This window comes from Alosa sapidissima, chromosome 16 (genome assembly GCF_018492685.1).
Source record: "Alosa sapidissima isolate fAloSap1 chromosome 16, fAloSap1.pri, whole genome shotgun sequence".
Lineage (NCBI taxonomy): Eukaryota > Metazoa > Chordata > Actinopteri > Clupeiformes > Clupeidae > Alosa > Alosa sapidissima.
Window position 1 is genome coordinate 7,505,712 of NC_055972.1, and position 20,767 is coordinate 7,526,478.

Here is a 20,767-nt window from a genome sequence, read left to right on the forward strand (position 1 = left end):
GAATTTCATCAAGCCAGTACCTTTCTGGAAATGTTGCTGCTGCAGCTGGCGTCTTTAGGGGAAAGTCCATAGGAGTCGATTGCCGAGTGTGGAGTAACACGCTCTGGAAATTCACAATTTGACAACGAAATGACTTGCCCTGGTCACTTCCAGGCTAACAAGTTTTGACTAAAAACGGTAAAATTGAACTTTCTCAAAACACATCCGAATAACATGATTTTGATGTCAACTCAATGTATGTACTCCCAATTAGGGTTGCAAAATTTCGGGAATTTTCAAAGTTGGAAACTTTCCATGGGAATTAACGGGAATATACGGAAATTAACAGGAATAAACGGGAATTAATGGGAATAAACTGGGAATTTTTAATATGGCAAGTTAGTCTATAACAGGGAACTTAAATGTGGTGGACAAAACCCCATCTTGCAGCATAATATTAGTTAAAACAACCTGATTTAATGCAATTTCAGTCAAATTTCTACCCTGCACATACGTCAATCCCGTGCACACAGCAATCAGCATAGGCTACAAGACATAAAGGAAACCTATGATGCGTTCATGTGCATGGGGAAAATTAATTCCCAGTGAAAATGTCATCTCATGTGGGAATAACTGGTGGAAGTTTGCAATGGAGTCTTCATTCAAATGGGTGTACGTCATTTTGCATAAACTGTAATGGGACGATTAATCTGTCTGATTAAGCTTGACAATTTATATATAATTTACATAATCTATAAGGTTTGGTTGGGGTGGTATGTTGTCATTATATTTTTATTTGTTTTACCATTTTCTGGGATTCTAACTGAACAAACTGATTGTCAGTCAATGTTCCAACCAATTGGATTTTGTTGTTGAGTGGCGTGGTGTATCTTGGGCAGTTCAGTGGTTTCAGTGTTGCTTAGCACGCTAGTAAACCATAGGCAGAGAATGAGATTCCCGCTAGCATGTTAGCTATCTTTGTATGCTAAGCTAAGCGAAAATACGAACAAACAAATCATATTGCTTATTACGAAACAAAATGTTAATGTCTGTATATGAAACAGTAGGAGTTACCAAAAATTCCCAGTTAATTCCCGTAAATTCCCATAATTTCCTTTAATTCCATGAAAGTTTCCAATTTGGAATATTTCCAAAATTCCCCAGCTTAACTTCCCATGGAAAGTTTCCGGTAAGTTTCCGGAAATTTTCCGCCCCTTTGCAACCCTACTCCCAATCATCCGTAAATTGATCTAAAGTGCATTTTACTCCGGATAATTCCTTTAAGGTGAGGAGGGATTCAAAGTTACAAATGGACAATTTGCTTAGTATGCTCATAACAGCGTTATCGGAAAATGCCGAGTTAAGGTATCGTTGTTACCTGCGATTGCACTGCTGGAGAAGCATTTTGCATTGGTATAATTTGATCAGGTCTTGCCAGTGATGTGTAAATCCTCCCGTAGACGTACCCCATTTCAAAATAATACGTCCAAATTGAAAACTGTGACAACTCATCATGGGCTCTCTCAATATGTCTGTAATCGTATGACTCTACCACAGGGTTGCTAGTACTAGTCTTTCACCAGAGAGGGTGCTCCATTATAAATCAAAAATTGCAACCTTCATGTCAGTTGTAAAAATATGAGAACATGGACCTACTACATCAGGATACTCTGTAGACATTTTACACATAATCAGGAAGCTACTTTGCTGTTCAGTGAGTCATGTGTTTAAAGTGGTACTACATTTAAAGAAACATATTTTTATTTTTTGCTTCAAGTGCATAAGAAAATACCACATTATGATGATGGCTAGGTTACACTTTTGTCCAAAGCCATATACAGATACAAAACAATATAATACTTACATTTAACAGAGATCAATCAATAGCCTAATGAAATAAACAATGAAAATGAGGAGGGGGGGAGCAATAATAAATAAATAAATAATAAATAACAATGCCCACTCTATCAATAATATAATAACAATAACATGGTAACACTACATTAAGGAGAATATCAATAAAAAAAATTAAAAAAAAAGTCAAATTAATCAACAGCCTAATGAAAATAACACAGTACTACAGGGGTTTGCACCGACGTCACGTTCTGGCCGGTAACTATGGTAACCCAGCACGCGCGGCCATATTGGCGATACTCAGTGAATGAAGTACAATGGAGTATTATGCACTTTGGATATCTTACGTGATTGTAGCCGTGTCTAAACAACAGAAAAGCTCATCAAAATGCGTCTAAGATGCAAAGGCATATAGGGCAGGACTTGGACCACAAGAAAAGGCGCGATATTTCGAGAAATTACGGATTATTGGCAGCGCAGATCCATATGAGTTGGGTGAGGGAGACGAAGTACCAAGTTCAACCACAAGCGCCCCCTTCCTCTGATAACTTCTGGCATTATTGTCCCTTCTCCCTGGTTTTTTAATAACTTTTGGAAGTCGATACCTCCACCAGATGTTTTTCTCAGTCTAACCTATTGGTACAACCTAAAACACGGCAATAATTAACCATTTTCCTTGACGATGTTAGGGATTTACTTCAGTGCCTAATGCTTTCTAATGAGGCGAGTATCTCCAATATGGCGATGTCCAGATCTGATGACACGCCGTGCAAACCCCTAATACAAACCATAACACTTAAGAAGCGCTTAATGAACTAAGTGCATGTTGAACAGATATGCCTTTTAGACCCCTCTTAACTCATTGAGTGCCTTTTCCTTCCCATGCGTTGAGTGCCAAAAACGTAATATTAAGTTTTTAGCTTTTTTTTTAAAATTACGAAACGAGACACTCTAACACACCTTATATGTGATTTTGGGAACTCTGTGATGTATGGAAATGAAATATATGACGAAAACTCGTGAAAACGCAAGATAATTTTATCTGGATGTTTGATCTTAACTTGGCTTTTGATGGTTGCCGCTTTGTTTCGAATCAGTCACTGATTAGCCTATCAGTGACATGCACGCCAGGTCGTGGGTTTATCACTAGGTGGCAGGTCTCGTTAGATCTCTTCCCAGAAACTTTGCAGGCAACACTTCTCAGGTGCTGAGGGGAGAAATTAAAAAAGTCTAAGAAAAAGATATTGCAGCAGGTGCGTTTTCGCCAGACAACGCTGGATGAGTCCACCTTTCTACTAAGACAAGATGACTGACCACGACAGGTCAAAAACATTACAAGGAGCAGGGCTCTGAACCGGTTCAAGGAACGAAAACGAAAACCGAAACCGAACGGAATTTTACGGAATTTTACGAGGAGCGGAAACGGAAACGAAAACAAAATGGTCTACAACTGTTCCGGAACAGAAACGTTATTCTGAAATCCACAAAACCGGTTAATAACGGGTTTTTTTTTCGTTCTCTATATAACAGCCTAATAATTTGATTTCTGCAGTTTGAAAAAAAAAAAAAAAAGAATAAATGGACCTTTGGTCCAAATGTGTATATTTTGTTTTGCTGTTGTAATGTAACCTATCCGTCTGCCACTTCGGATCTTAGGCCAGCTCGTAGCGTAGGCTACTGAAACTGATTTGGAAATTGTTTGTAGCCTATGCGTAATAGCCTATTTTGCCTGTCCACGCCTTGTCGTTTTAAAGTCGAGATTTGAAATGTTTGCACAATTATAGCCTATTCTATGTAGAAGAGTTAAACGGGAATTTTGAGATAGGCCTTGTCAGCAACAGACAGGTTCGTTTATAAACAGGGTTGGAATTATAGCGCAAGCCTTTGAAGATCTCCATATGGATAAAACTTAGGCTATAACCAGGTAAGGAGTTTAGCACGTATCCAGAAATATTTTTGATAAGAAATTATTTATAGGCATAGGTTAGGCCTACAGTAAGTCTGTAGGCTATGGGATGGATAGCCCATCTGAATGTTTTTGGATGCCGCCTGTGATTTATTATTTTTGGGCATAGCTACGGTATAGGCTAAATCAAGGGGAAATAATGAGTAGCCTACGTCTATTCTCAGGTAAAGTCCACAAAAATAGACTTGATAGGCCCGCCAAACACTGCCGGAACTTTAAGAACGAACGATATTTTGCGTTCCGAACCGGTTCAGGACCGATATGTTGGTGGCGGAACGCATGCAAGAACGAAAACGTTAAACATAGGCCTACCTGAACCGTTCGGAACGGAACGTTTGAAAAATAATTTCGTTTTCAAGCCCTGACAAGGAGTGACTGAACACCGTGCTGAGGGGGGAGTTCCATCTCCACCACAAGCCGGGCCTAGCGGAGTGGGTGGTAGGCCGAGTCGTGCTTGCATATGTCAGGGAGATGAATGTCTGGGAACTTGGAGAAAGGGGGAAGACATGCCACCTCAGACCACCCCAGCCAAACCACTTCACGTAGGCATTCCCCTTGCAGACTAATGGAGACCACCTTGCCGCCACCTCCAGTACATTCAGCCATCACCCATACCTTATCTGCAAAAAGGAAAGTTACAATAAAGTTAGTCAGACAATTTTACAACATTACAAAGCATATAATGAGGCACTCAACACCACTAGTAATACCAATGAATTAAATATATGTGTGCAATAAATTTCACTGCCTACCTAATGTTAACTACACGTTTAAACATGCGATTTTAATATTAAATTCTATATTTAAATATGTGAATGTTATCAACTTGCGTCAGCTTGAAAAATAACGTTATCAGTATGACTGATCATGGACGTTAGATGACAAATTGAGGTGTTACTTTTTCAATATTCACCGATATCCCTGGGAATTTGTGACTGGTTCTTGGCGTAGTGTGCAGGCGTTTCATTTATCGATCATTCATTTATGCGGTCTACAACTACCGACCTACCGTCACAGAAGTAGCTCTAACGGAGGTGTCTTTGTTGTTAACGTTAGAAAGAATGCAGCGTTGGCAAACTGGCTCGTAGTTACATTAACATGACAGGTTGATGAGGTCCATGCTTCATATAACGTTAACTTACGTTGCTTTATCACATCATAAACTGTACTGATTGTGTAATCTCCATGTACAGTCAATGGTTACTCCATGTTGAGATGGCATACATTCAGATTGAGATTTGAAAACAGCAAAAACTAATAAAACTGACTAAACATGCATCGACTATTACGGGAGCTGTTTGCTAATCTTCACCTCAACGACTAACTTAGCCTAGCTTCTACCGTTTACACTAACGTTAATGTAGCTGCTAATGTTAGCATGTAATTCGCTGTCCGTATTTCTGTTGTTAGCTGATTAGTATTCACCATACTAATTTCTCACAGTCTGTAATCAACATAATAAGCTCTCTTAGATGTATTTAAGAACAATAGACAAAAAAAAACTTTTCAGTTGATACACAACACTTACCAGACAAGAACAAACCGAAGACTGTTGTTTGTGCTGTTTAGCTAACTCACAGCCGCTAAATTCATCCAGCCAGCTAGCCTTCGGCGCCTATGGTCGACCTGTGTTGTGGAAAGGAGAAGGGGGCGGGTTTCACTTGACAAGGGGCGTGTTTAACTCGCTGAGTGGGCGTGCCTGACCGCGACTCCTCTTCACTGCGCATGCTTCAACTTCTGCTGCACAGCCGCACTTCAAATTGGTTGCAAATTTTCCAAGATGGCGTCGCCTCGGCGGCTTCAATTCCATTCGCCTTATTCACCCGGCTGCCATAACGAGGCTGAGGGGTACACTTGCCATTACACCGCAGTCCAGCAGATGGTGGTGGTAATGCACTCCGTTTGCAAACTGCCAAAAAAAGAAGGGTTCACTGGCCTGTTCTTCTTCTTCAGTGAATTGTTTTTTAGCAGTTTGCAAACGGAGTGCATTACCACCACCATCTGATGGACTGAGGTGTAATGGCAAGTGTACCCCTCAGACTCGTAATGGCCGCCGGGTGAATAAGGCGAATAGAACACTGCTGAACCAAAGATTCTATAGTTAACTTTATCAACCGTCTCTGGCTGAACGCAACCACACTGTCCAGTTCTACAGTCTATGCGCTGACCAGTAAGATCAAAGATCCTTCAACCCTCTCTGGTAAGAGCACTTAACATCACTTAGCAACGAGATAGAACTTTGTTTACACTAATAGAATGTATGGTCTGAGCCTTGCTTTGCAGCAACCCTCTTTATTTGCAGGATAATCCTCAGCATTGTGAGTGGACAGGGTTGAGGTCATTCTCTTTGATGCTTGCTACTTAATGAGTGCAAGCTGCAGGTTTAGTGTCTGAGGATATGGCATTCTTTTAATCAGCGTAATTCGTATTCTGCACTACAGCAGAAAGTGCTGAGGTGGCGTCATGTGGAACTTGGGAGAGAGAAGCCAGCCCAACAAACACGACTACTGCTTTGGTGCCAACAACAGAAAGGATGAGCCATTAAGGAAATGAAGTCGAGTGCAGATCAATTATGTGTGCGGCACTCAACTGAGGTGGTCTGGATACTGGCTCCACTCACTATGTACAGAAAACACAGCAGCAAAAAACAGCTCTGCTATTTTTAATCCCTGACTGGAAAGTGAGATCAGTTGACTGAATTCAACTGAAAATAGTTGAAGTACTAATAGCTAATAGTGGGAAACAGCTGAATCTCTTGTGGATTATTCATCGTTTCAATGATGATGCACTTTGTAAACACAAACGCTAAACATCAGCTCATTAAAACACTGGGTTGGTTGCAGAGACTAAGAGGGAGGCAACACTGGCACGTAACTGAAGCGTTCCGTTCGTGTGGTGTCTGCAGCAACAATTAGCTTCCACAGTAATCAACGGATCTGGCTAGACATCACCAGACGTGATGGTGTCAAAAAATGAAAAACTATTTTTTACGCTACACGAACGGAACACGTCAGTTACGTGCAAGGTGTAGCCTCCCTGTAAGGATTTCATGACACCCCTAGCTCTCAGTTTAGTGCTGACATATTCACCGTCCGTCAATCCTGTCTGACCCATACTTCAATACCACTCTAGGGCAGATTAGTGCTTCTAATCTCGTTTGTGTTTTTATCATGATTTTTCAGCAGACAGGATGCCCCTGGACGGCCCTGATCTGATAAACAAGAGGCGCCGATGCGTACGTCATGACCTTGCTCCAACTCGTACCGATAAAGGCCGTGACCTTTGGGTTGATGATTCCGCTGGGCAGGAGGTGGAAGTCGTACTCGACCGAGTCGACCACTACTGTGTGCCCCGCGTTGTTCCCGCCCTGGAACAGAGGAGAGAACCGGGGAAAACATGAGTGGAGTAACACACACACACACACACACACACATTTATACAAACACACACACTCACACACATTTATACAAACACACACACTCACACACATACACACACACACACACACACACAGAAAAAGCATAAAGTAGGAGAGAGGGTAAAAACATAATCAGCATTAAAAAGATATAACCACTACCACCCTCAAATAACTTTCAGAAAAAACAAAACAACTGTTTCTTGTGAAGTCAGTAAAGGCTCCGTCAGTGCAGCTATCTCGGAACCCCAAACGCCCTGATGTGTGCCATGGCATCCTAACTCATTTGAATGATATGACAAGCAGATGATTTAGAATTGCATCTCTGTCTATACCGATGCCCATAACATACGCATGCAGGACAGCCTATGTAGCTTCGATGTTCTTACCAGAAACATTACCCTTTTCGTTAGTTGACAAATTGGGTACCCCCTAGCGCTAAGCGGGTACCCGGTATGTCACATATTTTACCCCTGCTATTTTTTCAACAACCTTCTTTTCTCTATGTCAACTATCTATGAGTTTGCAATGGCTCATCCTTGTCTCTGAAGAAGCACACTTCCAGACTTGGGCAGCCCATAAACAGACTGGGTTTTGTTATTTCTGTGTATTTGTATTGGCGCCCAACCCCAACACCCAAACACATGCAACCCAAAGCACTGAAAAAGTAACATTTTCCTATCACGGGACATTTAACGCAACAGGGAATTCCTGTATTGTGTTCGTTTAAATGCATGTAATTGTGTGTCTAAGAACGGGTTGTGTGGGCGGTGGCAGTGTAGTGGCTAAGGAATTGGACTAGCCTGAAAAGTTGTGGGTTTAATTTCTGGCTTCCACCGTTGTGCCCTTGAGCAAGGCACTTAATCCCGAGTTGCTCTGGGAAGAATGGCCCTTGTAATATAATTGACAAATGCATGTTGCTTTGGATAAAAGCGTCTGCAAATGTAAATGTAAAACGTAGGACCTCAGCGCTGACTTAGAACTCCTGATGAGTGACGGCCAGCCTGCTGGGGGCCGCAGCAAAGAGACAGCTTTATGAGTTTGGGCTCTGCCTAAATATAACCAAGCGGGAACTCGAACACTTCTACCACACCTGTGAACTGGGAGAGGACAAACGTCAACAACACAGAACAGAGCAGGGAGGAGGAGGAAGAGGAGGAGGATGAAGAGGAGGAGGAGGAAGCAGAGAAGAGGGCGAGGGAGGAGAAGTTATACAAAACACACAAGTAACACGCGTTACTCTCTAAAGCAAGTGCAAGTTCGGACTTAGTTTTCAGTTAATATAGACAACAGGATAACAAAAAAAAGTGGACAAAAATTGAGGCCTGGACAAATAGAACATGACGAGAGACTGTGTGTGTGTGTTTGTGTGTGTGTGCATACACACGGCACCTTTCATCCCCTTGGCAACACAGAACAATGAGGCAACATGTTAAACCATCAACAGCTTCTTAATTTCAAGTGTCTGCCCAGGTTAAACAAGGCCCTCGCTCCAAATATCTTAAGAGGCATCTCTCAGCCAACCACCAACCACACAGCCAACACTGACCAAAACAGACAGGCTTGTGGCAACTGGCAACACCTACGTCTACAGGCAAATCAAGAACACTGAAAAGTAAATGCTACAGACTAAAATGACCAACTTAAGCTTAAAGTTATTAGTGAGTAAAACAAGTTTTCATATTTGTATTCAGGAAAAGCATAGCTAGCTACTACACAAGTGATATAGAGATGTGTATAATGTACTCAGAATCAGGTGCATAACTACTGTACTGTACTGTAAAACCACAGAATTTACACGGATGAATTACTTTCCGGGAAGAATGTGTCTTATTGAAGGCCTTGACCAAGAAGGCCTTCAGGGTCTGCTGCTGTAGCAACAATACACAACATGTGATTTGAGAGTGTGCTTTGGGCCTGCGTAGATTGTTGTTGGTAATCGAGATGGTCCCGTGACTCAACAGGTCCCCCATACAGTACGCATCTGAAACGGAGCCTACGAGCGCTATCGAAGGAATCTTGGCTAATTCCTGCTCCCCTGGGTCCTAGCGCTTCAGGGGGCGCTGATATGGAGCTATTCAGGGACAGCGGGATGGGGCTGGGGAAGTGGGGTGGGAGGTGAGTGTGGCCCCACTATGGATTCCTCGCCTTATTGGCTGTGTTTACGACACAAGCACACACACACACACACACACAGACACAGACACACACACACACACACACAAGGCCTTGAAGACTGCTTGACGTGATGCAACATACAATCCAGTTAAGGGGACATGCAGGGGTAGATGGGGTTAGGCGTGTGTGTGTGTGTGTGGGGGGGGGGGGGGGGGGGTCATAAGGCTGCACCACGCGGAGAGGCCAAAAAATACCACCTCGCCCCGGGATGACGGACAGGTCAATAAAAAGCTAACATCGCACAAACCAATGCAGAACTGCTATGGAAGGCTTTGAAGGGAGGTGTGGGAAGGCAGGTCAATTTGATATCTTCTAGCGAGTCCCCTAGAGAGAGTCACTAAAGCACATAGGTCACTCCGTGTCAGACCGTGTCTATATCTTGAATGGGTCCCAAAACCAAGGCCTGTCAAATATTTCTGTTCAAATACTATGTCTTCATATATTTTTCATATATTATATATTTTTCATATTTTTTTTTTTCCATCCCTTGATATTTCTTTAGTTTTACAGCCTGAAAACACATCATCTAGGAAGCAACCATTTTCCGTGAGGCCCTATATTCTGAAAAAAAGTGCAAAAACAGTGACATTGAGGGTATTATAAACTTGTTTTTTGTGCCCATGTGGTATCAATCATTAGGTTGTCTTTAAATAAACTATTTTATTTAATGTGCCAATATTGGAGTTCTCCACATACAATGAGCATGGAGATATTAATGACGCACAAAGGCTCCACAATCAATCTCTTTTTGTTTGTAATGCACACTGTTATAGTGTGAACTCAATTCAACAGATACAGGCCTAATCAGATGACTTGCTTGTGATGATGCCCTGAACACATGGTAACCCCCCCACACACACACACACACACACACAGACACAGACACACACACACAGAGGAAGCTGAGTATGACGCACTATACTATGACACAGTCATAACCAGCACTGCCGGACAGACATTATTCCCAACAATAACCTGGAACATTTTTCAAGTCTGATTGAAGTCCTGCCTGCCACCCCGCGTGACTGTGTGTGCGTACCAGGAATGACAGGCGCTCTTGGACTATCTCCCATGTTCCAGGGCCCCCACTGACAGAGGCTGGCCCGAGGGCATAGTACCCAGCAGGGAGCAGAGCTCCAATGGCAGGGAAGTGTGGTATTGGGGCACGGGAGACACAGGCTGAAGTGGGGCTTTATTCCCCCAGACATACCACATTATCACCAGCTGTGTGTGTGTGTGTGTGGGGTGGGGGATGACGTGCCACATTACGAACCCCAGAGGAAAAAGCGGCCAGCCAGTTCCGTCCTTGGGTGACCCATTTTGGCTCAACCAGAAGTACAGGTGTTTGCAGTTGCCTGGTCTGTCTGCAAACATTAACACCAGTACAAAGAAACAAATGGGGTGTGATCGCTTGTTGGAGCAGTCATATGACTAATCTTTGAGTTCATTTACCCATTAAGCAATTCACAGTAAGTTACCACTGTATTTTCATGAGTGCACATACTTCCTGGTAGTTCATTATTGAACCATGACATTGGTGTGGTCGCCAGCCGGTGCTATATCACTTGAGCAACAGTGACAATTTTTTTATAAGCTACCACCAATAAACTGCCAACCTGTCACTGCAAAAGGAAATTCTGGATATCCTTCTAACTCACGTATCTTCAATATCCCTGGACCCTGGAATAAGACAAAGTCTAAATAGCCCAGTCATGGTTAATCTTCTGGACCCTTTACGTTCTCTGACCATACCGTTCTACTTCAGGTTAAAAAGAGATGTGGATACGGATGGAGTCTCTGTCCGTTCTCTGTGTTTATTTCCTCTGTTCTCTAGTCAGTTCACATCAAGCTCAAGAATACGGACAAAGTGGATCACAAAGTATGAAACGAATGTATCCATTTACGTAGGGGGCAGACACTAGGTTTAAAGGAGAACTCCGGCGATTTTTCACACAGATCTTTGTTTCTCGAGGAGTACTGCCCGTACGAAAATGAACAACCCCAGAGTGCAGCACTGTAGCTGTCTGACTGCTCTAGCTGTTGGCTGCAGCAACTCAAGCTTTTTCAACAGCACTTGGAGACCTCGAGAAACAGAGATCTATGTGTTAAAACAGAGTTCCTTTAACTAGGCATACCGAAAGCCAGGTGAAGAGGCCAAGTGATTGCCATTGCCAGTTAGAGTGACAGTCAGCATACAATGGCTCCTGGTCAAGATGACCTGTTCTATTTGACCCGTTATATCAGATAAAACATGTGGTGAATATCTGAAACAAAGACGGGCCAAGGTTGACAGTATCTGTTCCACAGCAGTTTTAGCGTTTAGCTTATCTCATGGATGCTTTTAGTCTTCGACAATAAGTCCACCAATGCATGCCTTTGGCAAAAAATGCAGAACACCTTACCAAACATGTCTAAACATGCCTAAATGAAACAGAAGGTGACCGATTTCATGGAGCACTGAGCAGGCTACGGTGGAAAATAACTGTTGCCTTGAAGAAGGCAAAGAAGTGGCCAGTGGTGGCTCAGTGGGTTTGGGTGGTGAAATTCTGACTCTGGGTAGGTTTTTCAGAAATGGTTAATTTCACACATCGGAAATAGCCTGTAATGGTTATGGTTACGCTTCTGTCCAACTAAAATGGGGGGAGGGTGGGGAAAAGCATGTAAAGTAGCCTAGTTCTGTAAGTGATCATTTACCACAAAGTAAGTAAGTATTCTTGTGTTCAAGAAAGACAGCAAAGGATTTTGCCAGAAAGCTTTCCATTAAAAAAAAAAAAAGAAATGCTGCCATTCAAGTTCAACAGAAAAACCTGTAAAACACACCAAACGTGTATTTAATGTAGGCTACAGTTCTCACCATTTAAAGCTATTTGACTGCATGGAGTGGCAATTTGTCTTGAGCAGACCAGACCAGTGGGAACTTTGACACAAGCTTGCACAAGCTCTGAACAGGCCTCTCCTTCAATAGTAGGCCTAAGTGACAAGTAAGGAAAGGCAATCAATTACCACTTGCTGTGGCAGCTCATTTTATAAAAAGATGCCACTATCTGCTTTCACTCACGCCGCTTCTCTCTCTCCCTCTCTCTCTCTCTCCTCTCCCTCTCTCTCTCTAACACAAACTTACACAGCAGGGTGGCCTGAGCCATTAAGTGGTTTATTTTTACATATGCATAGCCATACCACGCACCCATCTCTAACAGGGGGGAGAATGGAGTCACACAGAATATATATATATATATAAAATGTAGAATATAGTAACATAGGCTAGTGGGCGGGGTGGGGTTGGAGGGAACGCATACGCAGTTGTGCACCTGTTTGGGTGGTGGGGCATGAACTATGAATGCACATATACTTTCAATGACCACACTAATGGTGGACTGACACGTGTGAGAGAGAGAGATAAAATGTGTTTGTGTGTGTGTGTGTGTGTGCGCGCAGAGTAGAGAGAGAGAGACCAGTGTGTGTGTGTGTGTGTGTGTGTGTGTGTATATAAGAGGGAGAGAACAATGCTCACAGAGGAGTTTTGTGAAAAGTACCAAAGTCTCCTGTGTTAAGTCTCTGATAGTACTAGATTCTTCACCACCCAAGAAGATCCTAATAGTAGTTTGCAATATGAACTTATTCATGAAAATGTCACTAGAATGACCAGGAGTCCAGTCAACCGTCTATTCGGCTAATCATATCACCTCTAACAGACCAATGTGTATCACCTGTGGTTTCAATGGTAGTGACACATTAAGGAGCATCCACCTCTCCTGAAAGAATAGGAATGATATAATCTAACAAATTGCATGATTGATTAGCATGCCTTGATACAAGCGTGCTGCTAAACTGCTGGGGTTCCTAGCTGACGTTAGCTCATATTAGCTCATAAATTAAGCTTTGAATAGGCCTTACGATTGATACCAATATATTTTTCCATCATCACCTAACGTACAATGAATGTACATACGTTTGATCAAAGCATGAATGCTTTACAATCTCGTTCCAACACTAACATGATGAGGGTAAACTACGAATTCAAGGTGACATTAGCTAGGAAGCTTGCTAGCAAGAGGAAATTGAATTGTTGCGCCTGATTGTCAACGTTAGAGGCATTCTCATTCTATTCGCCAATGAACTGACAAACTTGTTGGGATGCTTCTCAAGTTCACGAAGCAAAAATCGGCAAAACCCGCCATTTTATTGTGCTTATTCCTTTGGTAGTCGGTATGACACCGTGCCTGATACTACACAATACTGTCATATAGAAGTATGCATATTGCAATTAGCAAGTGAAGCTAACTGATAGCTACTACTACCAGACGTCTGCATCTGAGGGGGCAAGCAACAGTATAACGCAAGATATTCAACTCGTACAGCTTTTAAGTAATCCCTTAGGTTAACGTTGACCAATGACCAAGCGATTGGCGCAATGCTTGTCAACTTTGAAATAACATCACACCTGCTACCTACCGCAACATTGCACTTTGCAGACTAGGTAACAGCAAGGTTTGCATTATATCATAGCTGTCGTACTGGAGAATTAGCCATTTTACCCTTTTCCCGTGTTGGCTAGCTTTTAACTTCTCCCTGTGCACTGTTAAATCCTTTAACGTTACCCTATAACGAGTTAGCATTACCCTATAATGTGTTTCGTCAGTTGAAAGGATTGCTCGTTTCCTAACAGTTAAGGTAAATAAAACGGATCACGATAATGAACAGTGTAATCTAATACACCAAATCAAGTTAACAGTATACACACATGAGTTAAGTTAGCAAGATCTGTTGGCAGTGAATGACTTGTTAACATTACCTGACATCTACAGACTATGTCCGCGTCCTGAGCCAGTAAATCCACCACCTTTCCTTTTCCTTCATCGCCCCACTGAGCACCGAGCACCACAGTAACTCTGTTGCCAACACTCGGAGCGGGGACTCCTTTGCTCCTGTGGGCACCTCCATTCTGTGCCCCAGCTCCCTGATCACACCCGCTCGCTGACATGACTACTCCTGCTTCAAACTGGGCTCCGTAGAGAGAGGCACTGCGCGCTCAGAACTTGCGTATGACGGTCGAACACGCCCCCTCGTCAGTGTGTTGGTGCGACTCAGAGCGGTAGAGAACAGAGCCCCTACATGGCTCTGGTTACAATCATGAAGATAGTGGTGGTAGACCCTTAGGGTAGACCTATGGCTGCTGCACTGCTTGCGAGGTTTGAACCCAACGACTGTAGATAATATATAGATGGACAGTGTGGTTTCTTTCAGTTATGTTTTATACAGTCACTGGTTTCAACAAATCACTGTATGGGTTTATAGGTTTACTGTATAGGTTAACTCTTGGAGAGTGTCATCTCAAATCTCGTGAATCTCATTGTGTGTAGCCAAACGTCATAACTGTTATGCATGACTGTAAAAAATGTTTAATTGTTTCACATGTAAATGTTTAAATGTTTATATGTTTACCCTAATTTGACAGCGAGGCCAAAACGTATGTCTGTCAAGCCCATGCCATATGATAAAATGAAGTGGGAGCATTAATCGGCTATTGGACATGTGTTCACATGTACAGTCAGACGTGTGTAAAACTTAGTAGACCTAGCCGCCTAGATGTAATAGAACCCAGTAAGCCTATCTAGTCACAAGTCCATAGACAGTATAAAATAACAGATAACAGAAAACACACTTGAATTTCTGTGTAAAACCTGCATAAAAAAAGAAAAAACACCTATATTGATAACCTCTCAGTTTACATTAATAACCACTAGGTGGCAGCATGCCTATTCGCCAAGACCAGTTGATTTCCCCCCCACAGTAGGGTGTACTGTGCTGCAGTTAAATTGTACTTTGTAACTTCACTGAAAGATGGGAAAATAAATGGCAATCTGTTTCTTTTCATGATTCAGTCTGCAGACCCATGGAATCTCTAAACCATAAGAGACATGATTCAATCATACAATTTTGGTTTGCTTCCCTCTAACTGATCCAATTGACATGTAACAACTTTTTTGCCCTCCATCTCCCTGTGACCTATTCATAGCCTATTTGTGTGTGTGTGTGTGTGTGTGTGTGTGTGTGTGTGTGTGTGTGTGTGTGTGTTTTCACACTCAGCTTTACATTCATTTTTATGGTTAGCAGAGGCTTTTGACATGAACATTAACATAAAGATAAACAGTTTATAGAAAAGTATAGAATTAACAAAATAATAGCAATAACCATTAAAAAGGCCTTGTTTTCAATGAGAAACAAGGACAACAAAGAGCATTTGGATAAATCATTCCACCAACGAATCGCAGAAGAAAACAAAACTTCACTGTGACCTCTTGATGATGGAAAGCTGACATACGTAGGATCATCTGAGGACCAACGTGGGTGAGAGGGGAGAGGATCATAGAATCAATGTAGTAGGTCTATTAGTAAAGTGCAGATCCAGTAAGTACCCTATATGGACCCTTTCAAGAGAGTTCCATTATCAGCATCATAGTTGGCCCCACAAGACTTCCTTTTTAACATTCCATATGTTATCTTAATGCAGAGGAAGTAGATTGGGGCCCAAATAGAACGTTCAAGGATTGTTTTTGTTGTTATTGTTGAAAGGGTCTATACCAGAGTGAGAGATTTCAATTGAATTCTGGCTGCCATAGAAGGCTGATGAAGAGTAACTCACAAAGGAGTTACATGTGTTTTCTTTGGCTGATTAAAGACCAGATGTGCCGTTGTATTGTGAATCATCTGCAATGGTCTCTCTACACAAGCAGATGGCCAGCTTTATATATACTGTATGTTCACATATGCTGTGAATTACACATGGAAAAAATGCAATTGATGACAGAAATTCTGTTCTGTTCTATTCAACCCAAATGTTAGGCCTAGTTGGTGTAGTTCTGTAGGAGGGACTAGGCAGTATGCAGATCAGCATGCAACTTAATAATTGTCTTAATATTGTACTAGGTTTTTAGTCAGTGGAAATAATATAGGTCTATATTTTTTATTAAGTGACTATTGATTAGTGCTGTTCTGAATTAATGGTAGCCTGTATTGGCAATCATTGTACAGTGTGTTAATGTAAACAATGTTGAAATAGGCCTAGGCTAAATGTTTTATCATTTATATTAGTTACATTGTGGTTTTCCTTAGGCCTACTTTTACTACAGAACTGTTTTGAGTTATGTTGGTTTTCTGATAAACTGCAATGCATTGTGAACGACAGTTTCTCCACATTCTCCACAAATTCCTTGCAAATGTATTGGCAGTCAGTGCGGAGACAGTATTTTCTTCCCCCTGAATAACATCCGGAAGATGGAAAGTAAGTAATGTGCAAAAGCTAGTAAGCCTTTTTGACTTAACATTAATAGCGATATTAGTGAAAATGTAGACTAGATCAAGACCTATCAAGTTGGCCTAACCCTTTGTTGCGGCCGATGTGACGTTGGTCCCCGAGGGTCTTCAACAACATTAGCAAATCACAATCATCACAGCACAGACAGCAGCTCTTTGCCACGGCACGGATGCCTCTCATCCAAGAAGTGGAGCCTCCACCGTTAAGACAAATTGAGACAACAAGAAATGTTGCTTTTCGTCGCTGAAGCGCCTTTACTAGTTTTTAAGCGAGTGACGTTACCTGTGTTACATATACACTGCTGAACTAGTAAGAAAAACGTATAGTTAATTCGACGAGTTTTTTTTTCTCGGATCAGATGGTCGCTAACATTAGCTGGCATTGTTGCGGTCCATAGAAGTAAAGCTAACGTTCGCTAGCTCCTGACTAGTTCAGTGAGCCCGGTTGACAGCTAGCCAGCTACGAGAAGGAGGAGGCTTGCCAAGTTAGATTGCTGCCTGGCTGCCTGCCTTGTATTACTACAGCCGTTACTGGCATTCATTCTTACTGTTGAAATTCATTCACGGATGCCTTTCTTCAATATAAAACTACGGAAACAAAACGGATCCAATACAGCGACCGTCTTTGAAGAAGGGAACCGATGGATCTCTTCTAGTTCATAGTGTTGGTTGTGGTTTTTACAGAATAGCGGAGAGTACGCTAGCTAGCTCATGTTAGCTGGTTGGCTAACCCTTTTAGCTTCTAGTCAAAGGAAGAGCGGCTAGGTCGCTAGCCTGGAGAAAAGCCTTCCTCGCTGAGGAGTGGAGGGACCAGTCAGAACATCGACGTGGAACGGAGAAATTACTGTGTGATGGCAAACGAGACAATCATTCTCAACGTGTATGATATGGTGAGTACCCCGTTAAGTTCCCCAGATGTTCTTCGTTCCCCGTCTCAGTGTTGCGGAACAAGAACTTTTGAGTGCTCTCTTCATAGTGGACCCAATTAACGTTACTTGCCTTTCTAACGGTAAAGTTCACGGTTTGACCTGCGTTACAGATGCGTACAAACACATCAGCTGTGTTGCTTCTGGATATCATACTGTGTTAGCAAGTTGAGTTATAGGTTGGGGAAGCTTTCAAAGTTATGGAACTTTATGAAATAGTGGATGATGCTGAAAGAGAAAGAGAAAGCCAAAGTCCAAAGCTATAGGCCTAAGTTATCTTTTTCAAACAGCCTGAATGCAACTTTTCAGTTTAGGTAATGTGCTGCTTTTAATAGCAAGTGTGTTGGTCTTTGCATTTCAAGAGTCTCGTTCTTATTGTCTTCATAAGGAGGATTGTACACGGTGTGATATGAATACGAGGTGCTTCTGACCCTGTGGTCTGTAGTGTGTACTGTATGATTATAATCAGTGTAATGTCATCTTCCTTGCATCTTTCTCTCTCTTCCTCTCTCTCTCTCTCATCCTCGGCGTGTGTGCATGTGTGTTTCTCTAGTCTAATACAAGATTTAAGATTGATTTATTTGTTAAAAAAATCTTGTGTTTGGTGTGTCATAAGCCACATCTCTTGGTTTGTGTCCATAGCACTGTTTCCTCTTTAAGCTTTCATGCTTGATGAGACATTTGACCAGCGCTCCCTGTTTGGATATGCGGTGGGAGCCTGCACACACTAGAAAGTCTGTTTCACACATCAAGGACACTTTCATGTACATAATAGAATAGGTAGCCTTTTTATCCAGCCGTACGTGTTGAATGACAAGCACAGCCATTAGTAGATTGCATCATCTCAGACAAGACAGTGTCCTGAAATAATTCCTTCAGTGTGTTGTGTCTTTGATTTCATGTCTATGTTAGGTAGACAGAAGGTAATGTTGCGGTTGCTCCGGTAACATGGGACATCTCATCTCTGATTGGAGTTTTCTTTGGGACAGAGAGGTCATTGATGTTTTTACATCAAAACTGATGGACCTTGCATTCAGTGCAGTCAAAACTAGAGAGAGAATTTGTATTATCACTAAAAAAAGGAGTTGATGGCTATCCTTTGAAATGGTCAGGGACATCATGTTCAACGCAGTCTTCCGAAATCTAAGAGATAAATAATACATAATAATAATACTAGTTTAAATAATAGATTAAATGCTGAAGATAACCAGGCTCTTGTTGATAAAGGGGTTTGGGCTACTAGCTTACTTCTCAGGAATTTCCTCTCCTGTTGGCTCCATCTCACTTCCCCTAAATCAATGCAAAATGTCTATGAAGCTATGGGTCCAAAAATCACTCACTGTGCAATAACTCTGGCACCAAATTTCCCAATATGACCATGACCGACCAGTTGTTGGTTCCATTTCTTCAGAACCTGACAATGTTCTCCATGATTTTTTTTCATTATTGGGCCAGAGCCCCATCAGATGTGCGTTAGTAGACTCGACCGCTGCATTCACCTGCTCAGTTTTCCCTCTTGTGTCCAGTGTTTGTCTGGTCCTCTCTCTCTCTATGTAGTTGTAAGACAGCTGTTTGTGCCGAGGATGGGGGAATTCCTACGGTCTCTTCTCCTGTTTAGGCTCATTACCCCTGCCTCTCGAAGTGTCTGATGAAGGGGGACATGAAAGGGCATTAGCCGGGGACAATGTTTCCCACAGAATGTAATTCTATTTGTGGTGGTAGGTTTGCAGAATTAACTTGAATGCAACAGTTTTTAACAAATTAGCGCAGCATGGTTATGATGCTAACCAGATTAAAGCACAATTTAGCACAACCTGGAAAATCATTGTGTGGTGGTCAATGTTGATATTGTTGTGGGCCGCCACAAATAAGTCAATGTATGGGAAACACTGGGGGAACAGTAATTAGATCTTGCTGCCGGCGCTTTCATTCTGTTTGTGTTGTCCTTGTTGGTCTGCCTGAAGACCACAGTGGTGGGTCTCCCCACTCTGCCACCTATATTAGTGAGATTAGCAATAATGGTGTACGGTGGAGATACTGGCTGCTCGGTTGTGACAAAAAAATCATAATCTGGATTATTTTGGTCAATATTGAGATCAAATATAATACACGATTAGCCTACTCAGTGGTTTTGGAAACATCATCCATTTTCTAAACTGTGAAAAAAGAAAACAGTAAGTTAAATTGAATTTGAAATATAATTCAACTGAAAACAAATAAATACAGGCAAAATATTTTTACCACTGTAAAGCAATGGGGTGTGCTCAATTTACAACATAAAACAACACCAAAGAACTTTTCCTCTGTCGCACGCATGCTATTTGTTCATCCAGCACTGGCTTTGCAAATAACGATGTCCACAGACAAGGTAGAGTATGTTAACCTGACCCTAGCCAGATGAATTTCGTTCCGCTATAGCTCCGCCTAGCTTCACTCACATCCATCTGGGACCTCTTCCATTGAGAGTGATTTCTGCAACCGACTTTATGGTTCAGCCAATCAGGACGCAGGGCGGGAGTTTCATAGATGTGACGTAGCGTAGAAGCGACTGTGACACTGTTATTAGCGTCACGGGTTGGCTTCGATGTGAGTGGTTGAAGTAGCACGTCAATAGATGACGGAAAAGTGGCTTATTCAATCATATGCAAGCATTTTTTGATTAGGCCCAGCCTTCTGAAGCAACACTTCAATGGATCGGTTCCAGATGGATGAGTGGAGCTAGGCGGAGCGAAATTCATCTGGCTAGGGTCAGGTTAAGAGTATGTTGCATGATTTTATGAAAGTATAATGTATTGCGACATCAGAAGCAAGTCAAATTTGTAGTTTTTTATGTCTCCCTTCATCGAACTACAGATCTGCTACCCGATCTGGCAAACTTGCATAGTGCAGTTATAGCCGATAGAGGGAGAATGCAGAAGTGCTGTTCACCCTGTTACCAGTTGATGAATCACTGAAACGATTTTGGAAACATTATTTTAAGGTACAAAAAACTCTTTGTTTTGTTGCTTTAAGACAAAGCAAGAGCATTGTTGCAAAACAATGCATTGAATTAATCGCTCCATTTCAATTATGCTTTTTTCCTAATCGTTGTAAGTGATAATTGATGATTAATTGATTGATTCGATTAATTGCACA

General features: G+C 42.0%; 2 protein-coding genes across 2 annotated transcripts in view; one reads left to right on the forward strand and one right to left on the reverse strand.

The window, feature by feature from the left end:
* The window catches only part of adss2 (adenylosuccinate synthase 2), a 39,235-nt gene extending 24,821 nt beyond the window's left edge, over positions 1–14,414 (reverse strand). The window contains exons 1-2 of the mRNA XM_042065385.1: positions 14,185–14,414; positions 7,064–7,166 (exon numbers count right to left, since the gene is read on the reverse strand). Of these exons, the coding sequence (XP_041921319.1) occupies positions 7,064–7,166; positions 14,185–14,373 (292 nt within the window). The 5' untranslated portion in view covers positions 14,374–14,414. The remainder of the gene's footprint in view (positions 1–7,063; positions 7,167–14,184) is intronic.
* A 2,374-nt stretch (positions 14,415–16,788) lies between these two features.
* Positions 16,789–20,767, forward strand: part of desi2 (desumoylating isopeptidase 2) — a 43,234-nt gene continuing 39,255 nt past the window's right edge. The window contains exon 1 of the mRNA XM_042065815.1: positions 16,789–17,596. Coding sequence (XP_041921749.1) covers positions 17,558–17,596 — 39 coding nt within the window. The 5' untranslated portion in view covers positions 16,789–17,557. The remainder of the gene's footprint in view (positions 17,597–20,767) is intronic.